The 27,638-nt window shown below is 34.9% G+C and overlaps 2 protein-coding genes across 4 annotated transcripts in view; one reads left to right on the forward strand and one right to left on the reverse strand.

The window, feature by feature from the left end:
- Window positions 1-13,116: 13,116 nt before the first annotated feature.
- LOC113061617 (peroxisomal membrane protein 11A-like) lies at window positions 13,117-15,392 on the forward strand. Of its 2 annotated transcripts, none has more exons than XM_026230894.1 (4): window positions 13,117-13,398; window positions 13,488-13,547; window positions 13,656-13,771; window positions 14,118-15,392. In XM_026230894.1, exons 2-4 carry the CDS (start codon window positions 13,492-13,494, stop codon window positions 14,684-14,686), a joined length of 741 nt encoding a protein of 246 aa, XP_026086679.1. In that variant the 5' UTR covers window positions 13,117-13,398; window positions 13,488-13,491; the 3' UTR covers window positions 14,687-15,392. The 2 variants fall into 2 exon arrangements, with proteins under 2 accessions (XP_026086679.1, XP_026086678.1); XM_026230893.1 differs by having other exon boundaries at window positions 13,118-13,209; window positions 13,300-13,547.
- A 1,662-nt stretch (window positions 15,393-17,054) lies between these two features.
- LOC113061618 (RNA polymerase II elongation factor ELL2-like) overlaps window positions 17,055-27,638 on the reverse strand; it is a 57,064-nt gene continuing 46,480 nt past the window's right edge. For both annotated transcript variants that reach the window (XM_026230895.1, XM_026230896.1), the window contains exons 5-12: window positions 25,855-26,096; window positions 24,135-24,259; window positions 22,243-22,363; window positions 21,502-21,913; window positions 20,235-20,298; window positions 19,681-19,852; window positions 19,319-19,363; window positions 17,055-18,744 (exon numbers count right to left, since the gene is read on the reverse strand). In XM_026230895.1, coding sequence (XP_026086680.1) covers window positions 18,634-18,744; window positions 19,319-19,363; window positions 19,681-19,852; window positions 20,235-20,298; window positions 21,502-21,913; window positions 22,243-22,363; window positions 24,135-24,259; window positions 25,855-26,096 — 1,292 coding nt within the window. In that variant the 3' untranslated portion in view covers window positions 17,055-18,633. The remainder of the gene's footprint in view (window positions 18,745-19,318; window positions 19,364-19,680; window positions 19,853-20,234; window positions 20,299-21,501; window positions 21,914-22,242; window positions 22,364-24,134; window positions 24,260-25,854; window positions 26,097-27,638) is intronic.

Below are 27,638 nucleotides of genomic sequence, written 5' to 3' on the forward strand. Positions count from 1 at the left end.
GGCGGATCTACCGGGGTGGCAAATGCCACCCTAAAAGAAAGCCCTGCCACTCCTGCTGCCACCACAGTTGGCAGCAACGAATTAAAAGTTATGGCCAATTTGAAAAATTTTAAATTTAGAGATCACATTGTATGGTCACTTATTCCTTACATGAACTGTTTCAAATGCAAGACATTGATTGCATGAGATTAAGTTTGTAAATGGTAGACTGTGCCCTTTTGTAGTGTGTACATATACTATTTATCATCAAACTGTGATAACTGTGACTAAATTAAATATATATACGTCTGCAATATGTTGCCATCCCTCAAAAATTCCTTCCCCCTTCTTGCAACCCCATCAATATTTTTCTAGATCCACCCGATTATGGGCAAAAGACTGCGTTTATTAGTGTTCATTATGAATGCTACGGAATAGATCTAAAATGTGCAACAGCTCTTTTGTACTTAACTGTACTATTACGTCAAACAAAATAATATATATCTTTTTTGCAGACTGCTGAAAGCTACAGAAAATAGAAGCAAATGGATCACTGCAATTTGCAGAAACATCTGGAATCCTGGCACCAAAATGTAGATTACAGTAGTTGCCATATATAACAATGATACATGTGATACACTGGATTTAGATCGAGCTTTTAGATTCTATTTTTACTGTTGTAAAGCACTCACTATTAAAACCAGCCAAGCTGCAGAATGCTTTGGGGTGCGTTCTCAGATGGAAAAGTGATGTCAGTGCATATCCTCTATAATGATCACTTTGATGAATGTGGGGCAATATTAAAAATATATATTCTTTGCAGATTTCCACAGCATATACTGATGGGTAAAATGAAGTTCCATGTTACCTTTTTTTCCCCCTCATTTCACTCAAATATTCAACATGTCACTTTGCTGAAGTAAAAAGAGCAATTCACATGGATTTTAAATGCAAAAAGCATATGCATTTGTCTAAGGTGTCTAACTTGCAAGATAACCTCTAATCAATTCCAAAAGATGCTTTCAGCTTCATTGTCATGGAAATCTGCCTGGTGAGGGGAGAGATAGAGCAAGTAAAACTGAATAATCAAATTAACATTTTTCCAAGCAGAACCAAATTCCTATTGACACCAATAATTGAGCCTAGACACAGTTATCACTTCCAACACAATTAGTCCTTCTGCTACACACTCTCTCTCTCGACTCTTCTAGCCTAAATTCATCTAGCTGAATTGAAAAAAAGTGACTGCAGGGTTAAGCCTCAGGGTTATCTTGGGTCCAGAATTGAAAGAATAATTTTACATTCAGACTTTGACTTTCATATTATTGCATACAAATGGTATTCATGGTTATTGCTTTTACTTACTATTGAATCAGCCCATTAAAGAAGTTCACATCTCTGTAAGGACTAATCACACGCTTCCAATGATTCAAGTACATGCTGAGGATTGTAATCAGACACTGGAGAGACAATTTTAGAACCAAAGACAGATGAAAAGCAATTGAACACAAGCTGAACACTCAGTGTGACCTCCAGAAAGAAGCAGAAGGTTGTCACCTGTGGTCATTTAATATTGTCTTTTGGGTAAAAACAATATGTGTGACATATAGTTTAAAAGTTTGGAGTCTTAAATATGTATATATGGAATAGTGATGTGTTTGTTTCATGTATTTGATGAAAAATACAAGTCATGTCATTAGTTAGCAATCAGTTCTCCATAATATACACAAATAATTCACAGCAGCTATAACTATCTATTCAGATATGCATTATGACATAGGGAGAAAAAAATAGTTTTAATTGATTTGGGGTCTTCTCAATATTCTAAGAGTTGACCTTTTGCATTTCCATTCCATCTATACAGTATAGCCCGTAGAGTACAATACTAATTTAAACGCTGTTCATTCTTAAACCATGTATACTGCACAGTCAATTTACTCTGGCGAATGCCTTCTTTTCATGTATCCTTGGGGACAGATTTGTTAGTCTTTTGTGCATGACAAATCTATTGCACAATATGCACAAACCTTGGGAGTGAAAGGATATGGCTCAAAATTGCATCAGCTGTTGTTGTTGGTTTGCGGTATATGTATCTTTCTCCTTGGTTAAATCTGAATATGCATACTTCTCTACTGTATAGTAGGTGAAAAACAGGAAGTGAAAAGATTAGTATGCCTGATTTCACAGTAGTTATAAAAAAGTACGCTAGTTCCTGGATGACCTATACTTCTTGTGATATTCTGAAGTCACATGAATGACAACACGATGAATGTAGTGTGATTCACACATTCATACTGTATTGAACATACTTTTTACAGGTGCAAAGTAATTAATTAGTCAAAAGAAGTGTAATACGCATCTACTTTCAATTAAAGTCAGGTTTGGACCCCACTGAAGTAAGCATGTCTGTCACAGCATCACAGACTAAAATACTGGAAATTCTTTTGTCTAACTGTAATACACCTCTTATTTTTTTAACCCATTCCCTCCTACAAATTAGATCTATAATATCTAAATATATATATATATATATATATATATATATATATATATATATATATATATATATATATATATATATATATATATATATATATATATATATATATATATATATATATATATATAAAAGATTTACAAAACAGAAATGTTCAAGATCTCCAAAGCAGGTTTATTTATGCACTCAATGCTTGGTTGGGGCTGCTTTTGTATGAATGACTGCTTCAGTGCAGTGTGGCATGGAGGTGATCAGCATGTGGCACTGCTGAGGCATTATTGAAGCCCAGGTTGCTTTGATAGTGGCCTTCAGCTTCTCTGTATTGCTTGTCAAATGTTACTTATCTTCATCTTCACAATACCCCATAGATTATCTGTGAGGTTCAGGTCAGGCATGTTGTCTGGCCAATCAAGCACAGTAATATCATGGTCAGCAAACCACTCGGAAGTGGTTTCGATACTGTGGGCAGGTGCTGAAGTCCTGCTGCAAAATGAAATCAGCATCTCCATAAAGCTTGTCAGCAGATGGAAGCATAAACTGCTCCAAAAATCTCCTGGTAGATGGCTGCATTGACTTTTGACTTTATAAAACACAATGAACCAACATCAGCAGACGTCAAGGCACCCCAAATCATCAATAACTTCAGAAACTTTGGACTCTGTGTCTCTCCAGTCCTCCTCCAGACTCCAGACCTTGACTCTCAAATTAAATGCTAAATTTACTTTTATCTGAAAAGAGGACTGTGGACAACTGAGCAACAGTCCAGTTCTTTTTCTCCTTAATCCAGGTGAAATGTTTCTGACGTTTTTTTTTTTTTTTTTTGGTTCAGGAGTTGCTTGGTTCTAGGAATGTGACAGCTGTTGTCCTTTTCCTGAAGATGTCTTAGTGTGGTTACTCTTGATGGGCTCACTCTGGCTTCAGTCCGCTCCTTGTGAAGCTCTCCGAAGTTCTTGCTTTTCCTGACAATCTTCCCAAGGCTGTGGTAAATCGCTGTTGTTTTGCTCCTTTTCCTACCACACTTTTTCCTTCCAGTCAACTTTCTATGAATATATTTTGATACAGCACTCTGTGACCAGCCAGCCCTTTCAGCAATGACCTTCTGTTGCTTACCCTTGTTGTGTAGGGTGTTTGATTGTCTTCTGTACAACTGTCAACTCAGTAGTCTTTCCCATAATTGTGTTTACATGTTCTAAACTAGCCCAAGAGGTACCCAGTATTTATACTCAAAATTAATCAAACGAATCAAGCTCAAATTGGAAAATTCTAATTTTTTGAGATACTGAATTTTTTTAAATTTTCCTAAGCTGTAAATCATAACCATCAGAATTAAAACAATGAAACTCTTGTAATATTTCAGTTTGTGTGCAATGAATCTATAATATAATTAAGTAAGCTTTTTTTATATTAAAATACAAAAAACAAAGACCTTTTCCAGGATATTTTTTGAGATACACCTGTATGCTTTTGTTCTCAGCATAGTAATGGCACCTACCATTATCTTCACTAACTGTTGAAACTAACCAGCCAAAACATGACTTAATTTATTTGTTTTACTCATTGTATTTGAACATATGGGTCCTTAAAAGACCCTGAATGTGATATAATGTTCACTAAATGTCAGTTTAATATGTATCTGAATGTGGTTGGTGGTGGCTGAAAAAAATCAGAAAAGTTAAGTCAACATTAATAGCATTCTGAAAGCTGCTGGAGAGTCCTTCTTCTATCTGTGTACATCAGTAGATTGATCGGGGGGCACAGAGCACTGGTCAGTGACGAAGACTTGACTAAAATCATGGCAGATCAAATGATAGTAGCAAAAGCTTTTTCCTTCTTTTTTTCCTTTTGTAGGATGAGGCTCACATAATTATAATCCTTAAGTAGTCAGTCCTTGAGTTTACACAGGTGAAAAGCAATTACACCTAATAGAGGGAGAAGTGAGACTGGATTGGGGATAACTGCCACACAATAGGCCTCTATCTGTAAATAATTTTCTGAGCTCTTTGAAGGGTTAATCCAGTACAGGCTGTTAATCTGAATGACAGCTTTAAAAGTAAGAGGACTTAATGGAAGCTGGAAATAAAATAATTAAGAATAAATAAAAGAAATGCATGAACCAGTAGAATTATTGAAACTTGTGTCCCAGTTTGCATTATTATCAGTAACTGTAAGATGTTTCGGGAAAATTCAAAACTCTGGGTGAACTATGAAGTACTGTGAGAGAAGCCACAGAAAGACCCAGAATTTTACACTTTGAAAGAGATAGACTAATAACAGTAAAATAGATAGGCTAGTAACTCCAAAAGATACATGTCAAAAGATGCCTGTAGTATTGTGATAAGAAGCTTAACAGACATCCATTTCTCATGGGGCAAAGATTTCCCAAGATGCTTTTTTTGGTGAATCTGTATATCCAAAATACATAACAGTATATTTTTTGCAAGACGCTCTATTAAATACTAATAGACTTACATATAGTATTAATTATAATTATATTCATTATAAGTATTAATTGTATTGTATTAATTATATGGTGCTTCATCTCATTTATTTGCCCTCCCCAAAAAACTGAAATCGATAAAGCTTGAAATGTCAAAACCTTGTAAATCAGATGCTACCGATCATGAACTTTATATTATTTACTGAAAACAGACCCTGGAGACACATTAAAGTTGAAATATGAAATGAAAGGCATGTTGTATGATTTTCTGTGTCTCTGGGGGGGGGGGGGGGGGGGGGGGGGATGGGGCGGGGGGTATAACTTATTGCATGCTATAAAAGCGACACAAACTCAAAAACCTCCTGTATACTGTAGTTGTGCAGAATTAGGAGCATGATTTCATCATGTGATATTGATATTTATTTGTTTATATCTCATTAACATTTATTCAGGATATGTTAAAAGAGTCTTTATTCTAGCTTTATATTTATATTTTAGTATTTACGTATATCTTATTCCAGTGATCACCTCTTGTGCTAAACTCTGACTGATAGCATTTTAGTTACCATTTAGTTATATTTAGGACCACTTTTAGCAAATGCTTTCATCCTAAAATAATCAGCAGCACTTGCCCTCAAGCAAGCAGAGGTTCAGTTTGTTGCTCAGGGGCTAAAAGGCAAGACAGCAGGATAGAGATCTTAGTAACTTTCCATTTGGGGAAAAGCTGTAGCTAAAACCTGTAACAGTGAAACTGGACATACAATCAGTCCAGATCCATAAATATGGGCTACAAATAGACATGTTGCAGGTGGCTGACCTGAAGCCAGATGAATAAAAGGCACACACACACAAAATGGGCAATGAAATATGCCTTATCCCCAAAACATACGGAGTCTTCATTCACTAACCTATAGTATTTTGCATAAGACCTGTGTGCAGTTGTGAGAAGTTATAATTCATCAGTATATTTGTATCAAAGATCATCATACAAATCTACCCAAGCCCCACCCCCATTTGTCAGTTTCAGATGTGGCTTTGTGCACATACTGTAAGTTAACACAAACAATGATTCACAAATACTGGTGTAGCGTTAAGCAAAAAATAAAAAAATCTGTGTACATAACACAAATACTTTGCTACAAAATTGCAAAAGCTAAGCCAGAAGCTTAACCTATACAATTTCTGAAGAAGATGAAGAAATGCTCAGCGAGTTATCTGGAAAACACTGTTGCATATCACAATTCTGTCACTTGCTTTCAATTACAATGCCTGTCAATCTGGGGAAATGTAAGAAAATTCCATTCAAAGAATAAATGAGAAACACATTTAAAGAAAAAATTCACATTTGTATGACTATCTCATGTTATTTTATCTAGTACAGCCATTTATTTCATCTAATCTTTACTCAGGTTACAGCTTTAAAGACAACTAAAAAGAAACCTTTTCAGAGGACGAGAGCAGTGCAACAGCTTTTTGCTCCATTTGAAAGGTTGTCTTTTGGCAAATTTGCAAACTCGTTTTACATTTTGTGTGCTTTAATAATGGCATTGATGACCTTGAAGCATATCTTCCAGTTTTGTGCAAGAGGCATGAATATTCAAAAGGCATTCAACACAGCACATATTATGAATGTATTTTCACACATTTAACATGACCTCTGGTGAAGAAAGAAAGTGCTGAAATCCAACATGCATGCCTATTAAAAAGATATTACTGTAGGTAATTGTTAACTGAACACATATTGAATGTGGAATGGTGTGGTTATGGAAAAATTGCTACATCTATAGTTTGATATATCATAGGTATTTTTTCAAACATTCAACAAAATTCCAGATTACATGCCTCTCTTCATGATATATCAGGGCTCTAAGCTGTGCTTATTACGAATTGAGTTAAAAAGCTCAAACAACAGAAACGTTTTGGGTGACCAGAAATCAATAGCCACTTTTGACACTGTGGTTTAAGTGAACACTCAGATGCAGTAATAAACTTCCAGAACAGGTCAATACCTGCCACCTGTCATAACTCAGAAGAATACAAAGTCAAACACAAATTACTGGAAGATATTTATGGATGTCTGTTTTAAAGAAGGATATAAAATACCAATTTTATGGCATGAAACAGAATCTTGACTATATTGGACTCCAAAGAAAAAGGTTGTTTTCAGAACACTTTCAGAGTTCATCCCACTATTTGATGTGAGCATAAGTATTGGAACAGTTAGATTTAAGGCAGAGGAAAAACATTAAAAGCTAATATTTAGTTGCAGATCCCTTGCATGCAATCAGAGCAGTGAGTCTGTGAGCCATAGACACCACCAGACTCTTGGTCTTATGCTTTGAAATGCTTTTCCCCAGCCTTTAATGCAGCCAATTCCAACTGTTGCTTGTTTTGGGGAGTTTCTGTCTTTAGTCTCTTCTTCAGCTGGTGAAATTAATGTTCAGTCGGATTTAAATCTGGAGATTGATTTGGGCAATCTAAGACTTTACATTTCTTTGCCCTGATAAAGTCTTTGACTGAACTGGCAGGGTGTTTTGGGTCATAGTCCTGATCCAATATGAAGTGCTTTCTAATGAGTTTGGTGGCATTTTCTTGAATATTGGTATCCAAGATGATTTTGTACCCTTCCAAATTTATTACTGCCATCATGCATTAAGTCATCATTAAAATGAAGAGGTCCTGTTCTAGAGACAGCCAAGCATCCCCATGCCATGACACCACCTCTACCAAGCTTTACAGAGGAGCTTGTATGCTTAGGATCATTTGCAGTTCCCTTTTATCTCCACACTTTTGCTTCCCAATCACTCAGATAAAGGTTAATCTTTGTCTCATCGGTCCATCAACTCAGTTCCAAAGCTTTACTGGCTCACATTTGTGGTGCTGATCAGAGGTTTGCATCTTGCTGTGTAGCTTCTGTAATTGTGTGTCAAATTCTCCTGCAGACTGTAGATTGACAGAGCATCACTCCAGCTTTCTGGAGGTTGTTGGTGATTTTACAGACATGTATTTTAGGGATCATTTTCACAGCTTTTATGATTTGTCTGTCATCAACTACTGTTTTTCGTTCTAATTGACTTCTTTGGGGTCGGCTTCCTCATCTTCATTCTGGTTTGTTTGTGTCATCATCGAATGCAAGACTTGGAATGCAGAAGCAATGTATAAAACACATTCTGCTTTTAATATCTGAAGAATTAATGCAGCAGGACACAGCTGAACACTTAGAAAGACCTGCGAGGCAACTGATCCAATACTTCTGCTCACATCAGACAGGGAGATGAAAATCTAAAAGTGCTGATCTTCTTAACTGGTGAAACATCTTTGTGTTGAATCGCCCAATAATAAAATGTGACATTCTGTAGTTTTGTCTCATTTTCATCTTTGAATCATATTTACAGGTTTCTTGACTCCACAGCAAACAGAACAATTTTCTCTTTACTGTTCCAATACATATAGAAGGCACTGTATATCAAAACAGTTTTTTATTTTTATTTTATTTTTTATGTTTATTCCTTGTCTTTTGTGTATATACCATTTGTCCTATGAAGGGCTGCTGAGATGCTAGCAGTTGGCAGGTTCATCAATATGATTATTTCCTATAATATGACTGAGATAATTCTGCATCCACAGGAATGTTTTAATTTAGTGTTTTTGTATTGATTCTGCAGGTCCCCTGAGTCTTATAACTGGTGAAAGGACATTGCAAAATAAGAAGCTAATCTCTCTCGGCTGTCTAAACCTGAGTTCAAATGGGTTTTTGCCCCTCACTTAATGCCAAAGATCTCTTTACAGCATGAATTCTCTGGCTCAAGGCAAAATTGGTTGAATGTTCTGATCAAAGAAGTTTCAAAGCTATGATTTATGGGAAATCTATATGCTGGACCTTAATGTGCATAATACAATACTGCCAGTCCTGGAAAAGTAGGTAAATGCATAATAATAAATAATAATTCATAATATGTTCACCCTATTTTAGAACTCAGTGTTAAATTCATACTGTATATCTGAACAATGTAAGACTAGCGCGAACAGCACAGTGATAGACACATTTTTTTTTTCTAAACCTTTGCTATAGCATCTAGTCTTCATTGACTTCATTGACATGTACTGTAGGCTCCTTGGAGAGAGGGGCAAATACATTATTCATCATTGTGAACTACAAAAATATAGAGAATTTTTTGCAAAGATTTCATTTTTTGAATGATGCATTTCACGTTTACACTTGAGTCACTTTCAGCCCAGACTGTGTGAATAAATTAATGCCCTTGATATGCTACATACTGTAATATGCATTACGATCTTTAAAATCCACTCTTTAGTAAACAGATTTCATAGAAAAAAAAGAGATAATTTTTTATTTATTTTATAGTGTCATTTGTTGTCACAAAACAACAATGGTAATATATGCAAGTTGTGAAAGACATTTTAGCTGAAGAAAAAGACAATCAAGAAAAGGCGGATTTTGTAAAATAATTGTCTTTTGATCAAAACAAAGCTCCATGAAATGCTTGAATGCCTTTCTGTTTGATGCAACTTCTTCAACAGCTGCTACTTTAGAGGGCTTTGGCTAGCTTCAATAAACATGAAAGGCTCTCTTTTCAAATGATATATCTTTTGAGGATGGAATAATGACAGTACATGTGATATTGATCTGATTTTTTTTTTTTTTTTTTTTTTTTGAAGAATAAAAGTCTGAAATGCGTGTTTTCTAATTGCAATCCATGAGTCTGAATAAGAAACCAAGCAAATATAACAAATGTGTACATAAAACTGTAAGAGCATTATGGAAGAATTCAAGGATTTTTATTGTAAACTAGCTACTTACATTTTGATCAGACACATACCTGAATGTTTTATTGTTGTTATTAGTTTTAATTATTTTATTTAATTTTTATAATCACATATAAACATTTATATTGTATCTGATGAACTAAAGTCCTCCTTCCACAAATCAAAGCAGAGGAACAAACAAATATGCCCTTTTCTCGCTACCAAGGATGCCTTTTTGTATAGATTTTTTTTTTACAGGTGTTCTTCCTGTATTTAGAATTTGCACTACACTGCATTGTGTTTTAGACTATAGTTAACAGAAATGTCCATAAAATTTATGTAATTCAAATTAATAAATTAATGTAATTCAAATTAATCCTGGCAGAAAATGTATATACAAGTGTATCACAATAAAGCTAAAACTGCCTCTTATAAAACCTTTAAAGATTTGAGGGCATTCATAACACACTGTATTATCTCCAGTCTTGCACAACAGAGCATGATGTACTGCACCTGGCAACCCTTTGGAATAAACCTCTAAATAACCTCCTGTTCAAGGACAAAGGAGAAAAATATATTATAGATTTACTCGTCTCTAGGCATGCTTAAAATAGCCTGTGCTTCAATCAATAATTTCAATAAAAAAGTGAGATTCTTTGTTTTCCTGGAATACATTTCTTTATTAATTTTTCATCTAATATCTTGTCCGTAAAAAAATCTCTTGTAACGTCATCATGTTCAACAGCTTTCATAAGTGTAATGTGTTTCTCTGTAAATACGTAGCAACATGTGATCATCTTGATCTTAGTTATAATTAATTTCAAAATGTGTAGCATTAAGCATCTGTGTCCGTTTGAGACGCATCAACACGGCAGTCTGGTAGTCAATAACCAAGAATGAGTGTTATGCTCTACACAGTAACAGCTGAAAATGCATTTGTTAAATTTATTGTTTTTCAATAAACTACATGAATATGCTTCTTCAAGAACACTGTATTCTTGGGTAAACCATCTGTGCTTTTCTCAATAAACTACAAACAGCTGTTCCAGGAATACCTCTGTAATAGTTGAGGCAATATCATGCATGCAAATCTCTTGCCATATCATAATTTACAATGTCCAAAACCATTTCATCACATCAATATAGCCTGAAACAACTGAGAATTGCAATATAGCAAATCCATAGAGAAATTGATAAAAAGTGATAAACGACAAAAATGTCTTAAAACTGTTTATTTAATTTGAGAGGCCTTTTACATGAACTGCCTTTCTAAATGCCATATTGCAGCCTTGAGGTGGTTGAGTTTATGACTGAGCTATGTTCAGCTGGTGCGTGCAAAGATATTTTTTGAGAATCCTTCTTGATTAAACACTGCCCTCTGTAGGTGTATGTTTAAACTGATCAGATCTTATTGAGGTTTTAATAAAGTAAAAATAATTGTATATGTACTAATATATATATATATATATATATATACATATATATATATATATATATATACATATATATATATATATATATATATATATATATATATACATATATATATATATATATATATATATATACATATATATATATATACATATATATATATATATATATATATATATATATATATATATATATATATATATATATATATATATATATATATGTATATGTATGAAGCAAAAATACAATCAAATAATTTATCTGGCAAGCATTAAAGGAATAGTTTGCCCTAAAATTTAAATTTGCTATAAACAATTTACTTGATTTGATGAGTTTTTTTCTTTAGTCATTATATCACTTCCTCATCCTCATCAGCTTCCACGTCCTCATACACATTTTCATTTTTGGGAGAATGAACTCTGGCTTTAATCATTCTGGATTTAATCATGTCATTTTGGCCTTACGGTCATCAATCAAAGACGCTTACTACCTGAATAAAAAAATATTTTCCCCAGTTTCAAATATTCTCTTTCAGGCTGCACATCAGAAACAATAATAAAGATAAAAAATAAAACATTTTAGATAAAACATTAAATAGATCAAATAAAAAAGAATAACCAAAGGTCAAGAAAAATATCACAGATGATTCATTTTAAATTTCACAGTCATCCTTATGTAAAAAAAAAAATTGAAGCATTTCACTTTCTAATTTCAAAGCCATCACATTTCTAGATCCTGATTTTCTATAAGCTACTGAACAAAGCCGTTTCATAGTAAAAGATGATAATAAATTTGAAATCTGTTATCTATTTTACATATATTATATGTTTTTTTTTCTGTAAACAATAATAGACAGATGAACTGAATTATAACAAGCACAAATAAATGTCTGGGCATATTCCTCCAAAAAGCAGCAATATTGTACTCATGGGAGCAGTTCAAATCGTCATGTACATCATGTATAAAAATAGAAAGTAGGCTATGCCTGGTAATCTCATCCAAGTCACTCAGTTGGACTGTCAATGCCCTGCTTTTATGATGTGTTTTATGTAAATTATTTCCTATTTTTTGACAGTTACTAAAGAGTCCTTAATGATTTTGATCTTATGTATACATGAACAGACTTTCAGAATTCACACTAATACTTTAAAATGCACACACTCTCACAGCCTAAATAAAGAATGCTTGAGAATTTAATTGTCACTTGTCTGTACCAACAACAATCATCGTTAATATCATAAGAAATAGATCATATGCAACATATTTAATGGTACTGCAAATAAAATGCATGTGATCACATTCACACTTGCCTCACAAATTAATTAAATAAATAGATGCTAGTATTAAACGTAGTATAATAAGGAACAGGTATTATGTCTATGCAGGTATACTAACCTGTAGTTCTATTCCAGGTATTTGCATTCTTCAATCCTGAGCCAGTCATTGGTCAGTTAAATCAGGAAGTACACACCGTGAATTAGGCTACGTCATCCAAAAACATCCGATTTAAAGGCTCGAGCTCCGCATTTAACAATTAATATAAACACTTTTTAAAACAATTTACAGAAACAACAAATAATTAGTTATCTTCTTTATAATTGTAACACATATTATAACGTAGAGTGCATTGGGAACATGAACCAAACAATAGGCTACGTGAACGAATCGTTCTTTTGAGTCGGATCTTTTCAATGAAACAGGGTCACAAAGCCAGTCTGAACCATGAATTGTTTAAAGCAAGGATGATTTTACTTTTGGAACGATAGAAGAAATATTACAAATAAAATATACTGGAAACAAGTTTACAACTCGAATCACAACTGCAACAAACAAAACTGGGATACGTTAAATTACATTAAACACGCTTATACAGTGTACATAGCGTTTGACAACTTTGATTAAAATCAGACTTGAATGGCAACCATGTGATGACGCAATTGCGTCATGACGTAAAATGGAATGGGTTTTCGAGCGAACTGTTCAAAGGAATCGATTCCGGAAAATGAGTCGGATTTCCTAACGCTAAACACTCTGCGTGTGCTGCATATCATAAATACTTTGTATAACCTTATAAATCATGCATCGCATATAATCCGTTAGTCCAAAATTTGTATAAACGCGACAGAATAATGATTTACTAAAGGGATGTGAAGTTTGTTCTTTAGGTCCAACGTGTGTTTTGTAGGTTGCTTGAACTTTCACCTCAGTTCCCACCGCCACGCAGGATCGTGTGGATTTGACAGGACATACAGTGACTACACTAACACGGATCTTTAACTTTTGATCATGCATTGCCTTTTGTGCTTTCAGTAATTTATTTCTGAAACCGTGTTTTACACAGTGTTGTCCTAGTAACTAGTCTATCTGTCGCAGCCTCATGGAAACTTTCATCAGCTTCACTAACCAGAGTCAAGGCAGGGATCGCCTATTCAGGTCAGTGTCTTTTATCAAAGCCTGTCATCCGTCAAAACACCATCGGATTGAAATGGTTTTCCCTTAAAGACGAGCTAGACTGTGTCTCAACATTTTATTTGTTTGTAGAGCAACCCAATATGCGTGCGCGTTGTTGAAATACCTTCTGAGAAATGAAGCGAAGAGGAAAGATCTGGTGAAAAAGCTACAATTCCTGGAATCTAATATGAGCTCCGGGCGGAAGCGTAAGAACAAACATGTTACATAAAACAGTTACACAAAACACAAAAGTTATTTCGTTTCTTTGTTTGTAGTAACTGTTCTGTCTTTACTATCACTATGAGTTTATCTCAGATAGTTGGAGAGATGAATGTTACTGTCTTTACAGTTCAATCAGTTTAGTACCCTCTCATTACAAATTAAGTACTGTACAATTTCTAAGTACTTTTTACACCCCTTACTTAGAAAAGTACAAGTAATATAAAAGTAGACACACATTTGTTTTATGGAAATAATCCAGCACACAACCTTAATTAATTTTCACAGAAAGTAAAAGAATATTATCAGTAATGTATGTTCTTTTTTGTTCAGTATTCAGGCTTGGGAACACGGTCAACTCGATTCATGCGGTCAAGAGCACTCTTAATATTTCTGACCCCGTGCTGCGCTTTTGCCTTAGTTTTGCTAACCTCAACCGTGCCTTGTACTTCATCTGTGACAACATACTCTGGGCCAGAAGTATCGGGCTAATACGAGATATCGACAAGGAGCGCTGGAGCTTGAACTCCACTCGCTTCTATTTCCTGTCCTTGGTCATGAATCTGACCAGAGACGTCTATGTGATCATTCAGCTTATGGTGCAGAAGTCTCGGGACCGACACTACCAGCGAAAAATTGACCAGCACCTCAATGAAAGCCCGGATGTGGCCTGCGTCATAGTGCCTCAGCTTGACGCCTTTCTCTTCCTTCTCCTCGACAGCCTCAGAAATGAGCCGTCTGTGGCTCTCGATACATTAAAAAATGTTTGCGACCTTTTCATTCCGCTTGACAAACTGGGCATTTACCAGACTAATGCAGGGGTGGTTGGCTTCTGCGGGCTTATTTCCTCTCTTTTAGGCATATTGTCAGTTTTGAGGCCCAGCCTTAAAATCAAGCCATGATTTAAGAAAATGCTTTAGAGTAACACCCAAAATGTTTTGTATTAGGAAACGTTCCTAACAAATGTTTTGAGGTAATTTTAGTGTGAGATTAGACTACTGTTAAGTTTATACTTTTGTAAAGGGATCCACTTAATTGTTCTATAAGAGAGACATGAGAACACAACTGTTTTGCACAAAATAATATTAATAATAAATAAAATAGCATAATTTAGATAAGATTTTGCAGTGTGGGTTTGACTACATGCGGAGTACACACTCCTGTGTGCCTTACTGTATCTGTTGTTGTATTATGGCAGTCCTAGTGAAATGATACACATGCATATTAGGAAATATTTAGTATTTTTAATAGAGATGATGTTCCTTTGGTACTGATGAAACTGAGATTAGGGTACATAAACACATTTTGGAACTTTTCAACAAAAAGATGCTCTCTGATGGCAGACGCTCAACTTTCTGAAATATGTGCTCCTCTGTGCGGTGAAGCATCTGTGAAATAAGATATTCTACCTCGTTCTGATAGATCCCAGAGTTGTTTACTGAGGCTTTATTTTAGGTGCCAGAAAGGTTTTTGTTAGTTATTATAATTTTTGGTTTATCGTGGCAAAAGATAACTATATACATTTCGATTCTACATTATTGGTTGTCAACACAAACCACTTTTAAGAACAATCTGTGAACTTTAATAAAGGTATTTTTATGCACTTTTGAAAAGGTTTTGGTTCGTTTATCACTTGACTTCTAAGTTAAAATTTCAACAGTTTGTCCTGAGACACAATTAAAACTGACACAATTATCTCTTATGGATACAGAATTTCTACAGGGATTTGTGATGGTTTAGTTTGAAACTTATTACAGCATAGGCTTAAACTAGATTTAAAGTTGCAATGTAATGCAAGTATGATGAAGGAATAGGCATGCATGGATGAACCATTAAATCATCGTTCACAATAAGAGCAATAAAATGCATGTAGTAAATAAGTTACGTTTCTATTTCATGCTGAAATAAATGCCTTATCCATTCATATTCAGAAATGGAAATGAAAAATTCAAAAGATACAATATTATTGGTTCTATTAGTTTACTTCAACACCTTTTTTAAGGAAAACGTTGGGCAGACTCTTTGATGCGGAAAAAATAGAACTACAACAGATACAAACGAATGTATGTCCTTCAAAATAAGTGAGTGGAAATTTGACTGCTATTAAATGTCATTATGCAAATTACCCTGTGAGATCAGGTCCACAGTGTTCTAAACTAGGGTTGCTTTTCATGTTAGTCATATTCTATTATAGGTTTTATTTAAGCTTAAATTTGCCTCTATATTTTATATTTTCAGTTTATGTTTTAATTTGTTTATATATGTTAGGGGTGTACCGAGACTGGGTTCAAGAGATGAGCTCTTTAGACTTTTTTAAAGAATTCCTCCTAGTTATGAAATATGTCCCACCCTGTATATATATTACATTTACATTACATTTAGTAATTTAGCAGATGCTTTTATCCAAATTGACTTACAAATGAGGACAAAGGAAGCAATCAAAATCAACAAATGAACAAGTGCTACAACAAGTCTCAGTAAGCTTAACATCATGTGTGTACAGTATGTCTCTCTCTCTCTCTCTCTCTCTCTCTCTCTCTCTCTCTATATATAGGTTGTGGGTTCGTTTCCCAGGGATCACACACATGGGTTAAAAATGTATAGCCTGAATGCACTGTAAGTCGCTTTGGATAAAAGCATCTGCTAGATGCATAAATGTAATGTAAATATATAATGTGTACTATAATATGTAATGTGCGACTCTGGACCACAAAACCAGTCTTAAGTCGCTGGGGTATATTTTTAACAATAGAAAAAAAAAAAAAAAAAACATTGCATGGGTCAAAATTATCAATTTTTCTCATCAGATAATTTCCTACCGTAAATATAACAAAACCTAATTTTTTGATTAGAAATATACATTGCTAAGAACTATATATATCAGCTTCCACGTAGCTTGTAACAGAACAGAGTTCTGATTGGCCATTCGCAGTTATTTATATCACAGTTATGGCAGTAGATAATTGTAACATTTTATTTGCATGATAAGTTTCACATAATACACATTATTAATCCAAAAGGGATGGTAAAGGGGAAGGTGGTTATACTTTTTGTCATTTCTTTTCAACCAGGGGGATGACACCCATCCCCCCCGCCCCCCCTTAATTTGAGACCTGAATATAATATACTACACTATTATATATAATATACAGTATAACATATTTTAAGATTTTCATTTAGCTGTACCTCAATTAACACATTTTTTTATAGATTTAATAAGAATCTGCTAAACAAACTGAAATTAAATTAAAATCAGAAGACATTTCCATTGTATTAAGTTAATGTGGTCCAGTTTATTTAAGGCATCTACATGAAGTTGCCCCATGAAAGGTTGAAACAAACTGTTAACAATATAAAGAGCAATGCTATTTTGGCAAATATTATCAGTTTTCCAGCGGGATAACTAATCAAGATAAAGGATTAGAGGAACTAACACTGTAGTGACATAAATAACAGATCAGCAGTCTCCACAAGAGAAATGTCAAATCGCAAAAGTGACAAGAAAATACTTCCATAATGTACATGAGGCTAAGGGCATGAACAGGAATGACACAGACATCGAGGGACTTTGGAAAGACTTCTTCTATGACGTACGGTGTTCACGCTGGGCCGTTGAGTAAAGCAGAACGCCAGTGAGATCCTCCATCTGTGTTCATCCAGTAATACATTCTGGGAAACCAGACACACTGTATACTTTCATTCACATAAAACATGACTCAAACGAAGTTTCAGAGAAAGCCTGACACAGTCTATGAAGGTCTCCTTCATGCTTTTCAAAGGGAAAGAATTCAGAGTTCATTCAAACTTCAAGAAATTATACCAATAATGATGTCAACAAAACATATGTCAAATTTCCCGTAACATATCCAACAGATCAGATAAATATTGTTTTTCTTGTCCATTAATCAATATATTCTTTGTTAGAAAAAAAAAGAATAAAAGAAATTCAATGTGCTTTAAAACATGATTGTTTCTGCTGTTTAGTGTCCAAATAATAATAATAATAATTATAATAATGATGATGATATCAACATCGTTATTTTAAGGACAGTCTCCTGTAGTGGTTTGAACACTGGACACAAAAACCATTATAAAATGATCACTTAAAGGTTAAGCACCTTTCATCTCAGATTTCATCAGATTTAATTTGTATCCCAGAACTCATCATGCAGCTACAGACAAAAGAGGAGGGTATCGTCTAATTAAGAGTCTGAAGTTCATTTGATGGATTGCACCCTCCACAGAGTTTGGTAGGATCACCTCAAGTTAAGAAAATTCCAGGTTTCCCTTATTCTATCCAGTGATTAAACGCTCTTTAATAGATGTCAAGATCTTACAAGTGTACAAATATACATTCGGTAAAATACCAAAATAGAAACTGTGCTTAAGTTCTCTGATAGTTCACTGACAGATAATCATCTCTCATCGTCCAGGCTTTATGATTGTACAATAAAAGCAGCACGCAGCCCTGAAGGTCAGAGCTCAGAGCCAGGGTTAGAAGGTCAAGGGCAATGGTTACACACACACACACAGAAACAAAACTATTTTGGCTTAGGTTGTGTCTCACATCTAACCAATCCCTCAATGCAACACTTTTTACACAAGAAAAAAAAAAACCTTTAAAGGGCTTAAGTCACTAGTCGGAGGTCTTGGCCTTTATGGGATAGTTTGGGCATAGATCCTCAGCCTCCACATTGTTACCCACAGTTTGTGTGGAGGAAAGACACGGAAATGCCTTGTTGTGCTCAAGAAGAGACATTTGGTCCTGGTTTATTTTCCACTGAGGAGTTTTTTGGTCCGTGCGAGCAGACTGAGGAGGAAGAGGAGGAGGAGAGTGGAACGGCTGGCACTAGGAGGGAGTTTGTGAGCGGTCATAGTCCAGAATCAGGTCCTTGATGTGTGATAGTTTCTGATGGAGATACTCACAGCGCTTCTTTTCTTCCCGGTAGCCTGGAAACTTCTGTAGGGACAAGAACAACACCTTCAAAATGTGCACATTAGGTGGGTATATCAGTACTGACGCAGTTTCTAATCTGTATCATGTTTAGTATTCACGTCACAGAATATAAACGGTCCAAGTTTTGTTATTGTTTACCATGATTAAGAACTATTCAAATAGTTTTCATTAGTTGAAATAAAAATGAAATAAAATATAAATGTTAAAATCAAAACGTAAATTTAAAATAAAAATATCCCCTTGGCAGCGGACCTAAATAAGTATTTATATTTTCAATAAAATATAAAATCATTCAAACTGGAATGAATTAAAGTTAAACCGAAAAACGCACATACATTATTAAAACATACATTTAAAATAAAATAAAATAAGCAATTAAGAATTAATAAATACTATAATCGCATTTAGACAAAACTAAAAACACTGAAAGACCAATGGGATCAGATTATTCAAATAAGGCACACAATTAAGGCAATAATTTATATTTTTACCCAGCCCTAGTTTGCAAATATGCAGTTCAGTGAGCTCAATGAGTGCCTTGCAAACACTTTCAACACACATAATACAATTCTCTTACCTTCTTATACTTCCTATACTTCTCCATTATTTGAACTTCCATTACCTAGAATAAAAAAAATAACAAAATTAAAAAAAGCCAAACATTTATCTAAAATAACCTCTGACATCATGTATTATGTAACCATTATATAAGGTATGCTAAGGCATTATCTTGTAAAATAAAGACACATTCTTCCACAGGTAAACAAGCCATTACAGCAGTCTTCAGTGTCACATGATCATACAGAAATCATTGTAATTTTATTATAATGTCAATTTGGATCAATTTAATGTGTCGTCCTTAAATAAAATAAATTCCTTCTTTAAAAAAGTGACTCCAAACATATGAACAATAGTGTATATGATGTCTTTTTTCCAAACCTTATACTCATGTGTCCCAGGAGACAGCGTCTTTATCTTGGATCCCAGCTGAACAAATATCTCTGTGACTTTCCCTATGCGTTCATGAAGGTCTCTATACTCATCATACTCCGCACAAAAATCCTCTTTGTACCTCTGCTGCTGCTCGGAGTCGGTAATAGTGTTGTATTTTCTGGAAAGAAACGTTTTTGAGTGAACTAAAACATTTTAACAGGGCCAATAAATTAAGTCCCTAGGCAGATTCCCAAGAGAAAGCAGTAGGTGGCGCTACATATTCAAATAAATGTGTATTTTCATTCTTGTGGTGTTTGTCTGAGAACACCAGAGCCTTTAAAAGCTCAAATACAGAACATTTAAAAGCCAAAACAAAACAGACTTTTGTGTTTTCTATATTTTTAACTTGAATTCTTACTTTCCACTCAGTTAAATGACACGCTATAGCTTTAAATGTGCAAACAGTTCATTTTCTATTCCTTTATCATCAGCAGACATCTCCACTTCAAGATTACAGAAGCACAAAACAGTAAAATAAACCGAAATCTGGTCTTACTTACAATAAATAGTCAGGCAGCTCGTCGGGCGAGGAACGGGAGACAGGTGTGTTGGGTCGTTCATGGTCTACACATTAACACAGACAAGAATGATAAAATGGTTCATGTAATCTCACTACGCAAACATATCAAAACGCCATACTGCACAGGCTGATGGAGCCATTTATCAAATCTTGCGATAAGGGACAAGGTGGGCAGTCGTTGCTGATAAGACATCGGCCTGAAAAGACTTTGCCGCGTTTTACAGTGGGTCACTTGTACTTGCACTCGCACACAAACATACAGGAATATTTCCTGAATTGCTTGGCAAGTCTGAACCTGTTCTGCTATGATTTCTCTTGAAATGAAAGTGTCCCACAGTGAGCCACCTCTGAGAGGAATTGCAGTGGCAGAGCTGAAACGAGTTATTCAGCATCAACAAAAAAAGCCCTCTGAAAAACAATGACTCCATTGGCCTTTTGGCATTGCTAATAAATATTGATAATGATCACCACAATCCCTACCATTATCACTGCCTGACATCATACCATCTAACAACCATAACATCATGTTGTAATACAATTTAATAGTGGACTTTAAATCTCATTGGCAAAAACAGTACAGCTTAAAAAGCTGGTAAACATAATTTTGTGTTAATATATATTTTTAATTTAAATAATTAGATATATTAAATTATACATTTTTAAATTCTTATTTATTTTAAATAATGTCTACAGTATGTACACAGGCCAACAATTAGAAAAAAAAAGTAAATACACTGTGACAAATCACACAATTAATATTGATGTAATGTAATCATGTAATGTTTCCAGTTATATGCTGTTATATCCATCTTATATGCTGATCAATGCTACATGTATTTAATTCTAAAAAAAAAAAAAAAAAATCAAATCTGAAATATTAGTACAATTGAAAACAACTGCTATGTCTTTACTGTCGCTTTCTACCAATTTCATGCATTCTTGCTGAATAAAAGTATTCATTTCAGGAACTAATGGTGTTAGCAGCTCCCTTTTATCTATTTATTTATTTATTTTATTTCCCATGTTGTTTAGAAGTTGAGAATGTGTATCTATGTTTCAGCTGCTTGTTAGCAATTAAGAAACCCCAAGAATGTATAAATCATAAAGTAATATTTAGAAATGTCCTTAACAAAAAATACATAAATAAACATACTGACCAAAACCTTTTTAAACAGTAGTGTATATATTATTTTCCTTTGCAAAAAAATCTCTGCACCAACATTTTACCTTGAAATCTTTTGCCTCACCTTTAACATTTTCCTGGTTCTGTTTGAGGTCCGAACTGGTCTCGACCCACTCAGGTTTTAAGCGCTCTCGCTCCTTTTCTTTATGCTTCTTAGACTTCTTTTTGTGCTGGCCGTTTGCTAGCTGCTGGTCCGTGCAGATGGCTGGTTCAGTTCTTGTGTGTTTGGGGCTGGACGATGGCTGCTGTGCTGGTTCTGGTTTGGGCACGCTGTTGGACTCGCCGAGCTTGTGCCGCTGGGAAAGACCGTTAGGGCTCTGCTGAGCTGTACTTGTGTTTCCATGAGCAGAAGAGCTACGGCCCATGGAGGAGCTGAGATGTCTATTGGAAGGAGACTGCAAGAGCTTGTTCTGATCTAATAAACGTTGCTTTTTTGGCGTCTGACTTTCTGGATGGTCGGAAGGCACTGGGCGTTTCTGGGAGTAAAGAAAGAAGGAGATTTCACAAACTTTGCAGATGGGAAAACTGCAATAGTGTGGACCGGCAGCTTAATTGGGACTGAAGCGCCTCCAGCATCTCCATAAATAAAGAGCAGATGGCGCCAAACATGATCTTCACAAGAAAAAAAAAAAAAAGGAGGCTTTTCTCACTCTAATCTCAGGTATATCAATCATATATTCAGTGACAAACCTCTGTAAGTACACACAAGAACCTGGTAGTCCATTGCATAGATACTACAGCATGCAAAAAGTTTTAAAACGAGACAGAGGAAAGGTAGCACTTCTTTTTATAGGTGCATTTTTACCATGGAGAGATTCTTGACAGGGCTGAGCTGGGATGGAGAATCCCCTGAGGTTTTGTGGAATGAATGGCTGGACTGGACACTTTTCAACTGGCTACTGCTGCTGCTGAGAGGCTGGAGTTTTCTGAAATATCAGAGAGTGAGATGCCATCAAAATGCCATTCCGGTTCATGCTTGCCACCAGGAAATCTTTGCTAATTAAATTCTGTGAACCAGTTCCCGAGTTGAGATCAACTTCCCAGTTCTAGAAAGCTCTAAAACGGTGCACTTGTGTTTACAGGAAATAGAGGAACTAAACAGGAAGAAATTTAAAGCTCAAGATCAAGGTCTAGGATTTGCACGAGTGTTAATCAGGTTTGGCTGATCCCGAACGGAATGTAAAAACATTCATTCGGCCAGAAGTCTAGCTTAGCATTTCCGGGTTAGCTGATAGCATCTGCAGTGGGACTGGCAAAAGCCTCGCTAATGTCCAGTGACGAGAACAATGGTGCCAGAGACATTCCTACTCTGCTGGAACTTTCCTCTGACAATCTGCTTCCTACAGCTCCTTCCTCTCAAAGAGCTGCCTTTTCATCACATGAAGGATAGTTCTTCAGAAGCGTCTTGGTTCAGTGCCAAAACAAACCACTCTTGACTATATAGTAAAAATATGTAAATAAAAATATTATATTTGTGAAAATTATATATATATATATATATATATATATATATATATATATATATATATATATATATATATATATATATTCTTTTTTTTTTTTTTACAGTAAATCAACTGAGTGATATGCATTACGAAATGTTCTTTTAAACTTTCTATATATGAAAAAAAATGCATCATGGTTTCAACAAAAAAATATGAAAGCAGAACTTCTTTAAACATTTTTCTTGAGCATCAAATCAGATTATTAGAACGATTTCTGAAGGATCCTGTGACACTGAAGACTGGAGTAATGACTGGAGATGCAAATTCAGTTTGCCATCACATAAATTAGCACAGTTGTCTTATATCATAATATTTCACAATATTACATTTGACTGTATTTTTGATCAAATAAATGCAGCCTTGGTGAGCATGAGAAACTTCTTCGAAAAATGTTTAAAAATATCTTTCTGACCCCAAACTTTTGAACTGAAGCAGTGCATGGATGTTTCTGCAAACGTGTCGTGTTGTGCACATCCTGCTCTGGGGTTTATTGTAAGATCATCTTGATCTGTCCCATTAGGTTCATTTAGACTGGCAGTGCACATAAAAATTGAGAACCTCCCAAAAACATGGCAGGATGGCTGTCGTTTATTCCCCTATTGTTCCGGGACTCAATGTGCCTGCACAGAAGCTTTCAGCATAATTCCACTAAACAGCACAGTGAATCGCACGACTTCCTGCTCAGACAGGCCTACTAACCACATCATCTGTGCTAAAACGCGTACTTAATAAAGCCTCCAAAAAAAACACATCATCTCAGTAGACTGCGGGGGCAAGGCCTGGATGACAAAACTACCAAACGTCTTAGTCAAAGGAAGTTAGGAAATAATACTGTTATGACATTTTAGCATGTCTCTAAGCAGGGTTGTTTTAACTATTTAAAAATTTTTTTTGTTAACATAAAGCTCAATAAAATTAAATAGAGTTGGACAGGTCATTCCACCCGGAGGGAACAGTTAATGTAAAGATTTTGGGAGAAAAAAGAGAATATTTTTGATATGGTCTTGATGAAGAGGTACTTAATCTTACTAATGGGTCTATGCAAGACAAAAAAGGCTGGATTGCAAAGCAAAGCAAAGTAAAGTATTTTAAGGTAAAGTATGGAAGATTATAGTCTGACACACTGAAATGACAATAAATATTAATAAAAAGATAAAAGTGATGTTGTGAGAATTGAGAATACTGCATGTACCTTGCCAACACCCTTTGAATGAGTTGCCGCTCTTCTTCAACATAGCCGGGCCAGTCCCTCCGCACATGTCTGTAGAAATCATCCTTTAGTGTAAAGCTGCTGTCTTTGGGATTGAGTTTAGCCACCTGAAAGGAAACATACAATTACATATATAATTATTATCCTGATGAGAAACTGCCTTTTTCACAAACGCACTTAAGTAAATAATATCTCAAGAGTGACTTGAACCATCAAGCATTACTGGAGTAAGCATCTTTTTGAAGAAATATGACACTTCAGATTTTTTTTTACGAGAGAGAAAAATAATGTACGATAGGCCTTTTAAGGACATTCTTAAATACATCCAGAGGACATAATTCAATTCAGACCTTGTAAATGTAAAACAGAAAGCATAAATGTATTGCAGCATAGGGCATTCTGCAGAGCACTTTTACAAATGGAATATGAACCCAGCTCAACTCTCCTTCTGTCAAATCGCAATCCATTCTCCAAATATCATTATGGCAGAAGGCTAATTGCTACCGCTAGCACCGCAATCTCCCCTTGTTGACTCTGCAGGAACTCCTGAATATAAACGCAGCAGGAAACGTTCAGCAAATAAACCTACTGACAAAATCAGCCATAACCATCTTGTCTGCCCAGACGCAATAGAGGAGCAGCTCTGGACAAACTATGTTATCTGAACGGTGTTTTCTGAAGTAGGGCTGATGGGAGAGATATATATATATATATATAAAAAAAACTTGCCACTGGCGCACAATGAAATGCTGACAGAGAGTTTTAATCAACAACATATTAATATACAGGGCTCCAGGCTTCGACTTAAACGGTCACAAAAGTGACAAAAAATGTGCAACTGATTTAAACTATAGCCTCCATGAGCGACAGTCTGGAAAGCTTTGTGTGCATTAATACACCTCAGTCAAAACAATTCATTAAACATCTTTAACTTGTTTGTGACTTAGTGATATAATATAATATAATATAATATAATATAATATAATATAATATAATATAATATAATATAATATAATATAATATAATATAATATAATATAATATAATATAATATAATATAATATAATACTGTTCAAAAGTTTGGGGTGAGTAAGATTTTGAATAATAATAAAAAAATAAATCATTAATACTTTTATTCAGCAAGGATGCATTAAACTGATCAAAAGTGACTGTTTGTAACCATATGCATGCATTTACTATTTCAAATAAATGTTTTTTATTTTATTTATTTTTTTCCTTTCTATAAAAAACAAAAACACCTGAAAGAAATCAATCATGGTAATTGATAATTATGATAAATATTAATGTGAAGAATCATGTGACGCTGAAGTCTGGAGTAATGGCTGCCATTAAAAATACCTAAAAATATAAAACAGTTATTTTAAATTGAAATACTGTTTCACAGTACTACTGTTTTTACTGTAGGTTTTGATCAAGTAAATGCATCTTACTGTAGGTTTTGATCAAGTAAATGCATCTTACTAATCACAAACATTTGAATGATAATATCACTCGCACAAACACACACACAAGTCATTAGTGTAAGAACATCAACTTGAAACTATTTATATTAAATAGTAAAATGCGAAAAATTCTCATAAGATACCAACTGAGGTATGCAAACATTTTTCCATTTACCTAGATTATAAATATTGTGTTTGCTGCGCATTTGCGCTGCTGCATGCCGTGCACTTGTGTTTTACCTCATCCAGCACAGCACTCAAGTCGACCTTGTCCTTGGGACTGGCTTTCTCCCTCTCCAGCCAGAGCAGTAGTTCAGGCTTGCTGTAGGGCTTTAAGGCCAGAATGTGAATAACACGTTCTTTCAAGGGCCTGGTGGCCACCAAGCTAGGTGTACCGTTCTTCTTGTTGCTGGGTGAATGTCTGTTAGTGTTGTCTAAGCTGGTCGGCAAGCCCTGCTTCTTCTTAATCTTCACACATTTACCTGAGGGGAGCAAAAAATAAGGGTCACTAATGTTTTTATGAATTGTAAAACAAAACAACAAAAAAAAAATCACCTTTTATTATTCCTTAAAAAATGTTTATGTCTTCACAAGAGTTTAAAGCAAGCTTAGAATCTGCTGAGTGACATAAAACAGGTTGAAAGATTATTTATTAACTCGAATGCTTCCTCAACACTGAAAATAAACCGAGAGCTCTGCAAATAGCACAGAACTTCTAGGGCCACGCAAATCCCCAAGCTCTCGTTACGCAAAACAAAACCGAGCCGCTCTGAGGTGAAATTAGACACACACATAACAGACAAGGGGTGAACACTGGAGCCGTGACAATGGACTTTCATAAATACAGTAGTGTAAACAGCAAGCGCTGGACCACTTTAGGAAATACAGCTTTGAGTGAACATGACGGCCCCCACAGCACTCATATGACCATTCTCCAGATGTGCACTTTAGGCCGTGGAGTGTGCAAATATCTAAACCGTGGAAACAAAAGAAGTTTTTTCGGTGTTCCATCTTCCCACCAGTGTACTACTTCACCTGGAGCCAACAGGACTCAGGAGTTCTAATAGATATCAAGCATGCCTAATCTCATTAGAAGTCTAAGCTGTACTTTGAAGGTTGCAATAGGACAAAGTGAAGCATAAGCTGCTAGTAAATGTGCTACGCTCCTGTGCTCATCTAGTTTTACATAACATTCATGCATCCATTTATGCTGCTTTAGGGCTTTGTTATTGCTGCAGAAACACACTACGCTGTTGTCTTGTGAGTTCAATTCAAATGGACTGGGTAAAATCAAATTACTCAGTCATTTTAAGCAATATTCACATCAATCAATTTAAGCCGTCTTCACAGTAAAGTTCACCCAAAAGTGAACTGTCAGTTATCATTTATTTACTTCATATGACATACGGTCTTCTGTGGAACACAAAAAAATGTACCACCCTCATGTTGTTTAAAACCTGTATAACTGACTTTTTTTTTTCCTGTGGAATAAAAAAAAAAAAAAAAAAAAAAAAACGATATTCTGAAGAATGCTGGCAGCCAAACGTTTTTGGTGACCATTGATATTTCTTAAAATATCTTGTGTTTTGCAGAAGAGAAAGTCATACAGGATTGAAACAACACAAAAGAATATACATTTTTGGGTGAAGTATCTCTTTAAACTTTCATGGTTATCCTTCCTGCTGTATTCGGACCAGTTCAAACCCGGCAGAGGTACATAATAATAAAATCAAATTAACAAACGGTGACATTATTTATATATAACAAGTCTTCTGAAGCAAGTGAAAGCTTTGTGTGAGAAACAGATTAAAATATGAAGTCGCTGTTCACTGGAAACTGTTCTCTAGTCAGCACTTAATTCAGAAATTACTGCTGCAATTGGAGTCAGTGGGTCGACTGAAAAAAAGGAAAAAAATAATTCAGACTGCTTTTGTGAAACCAATTAATTGTCAATGAATTAAATGAATTAATTCGATTCATTCAAGAATCATTCTCGAATTAAGAATTTTTTTCCAATACAAAGC

Source organism: Carassius auratus, chromosome 43 (assembly GCF_003368295.1).
Source record: "Carassius auratus strain Wakin chromosome 43, ASM336829v1, whole genome shotgun sequence".
Taxonomy (NCBI): Eukaryota; Metazoa; Chordata; class Actinopteri; order Cypriniformes; family Cyprinidae; genus Carassius; species Carassius auratus.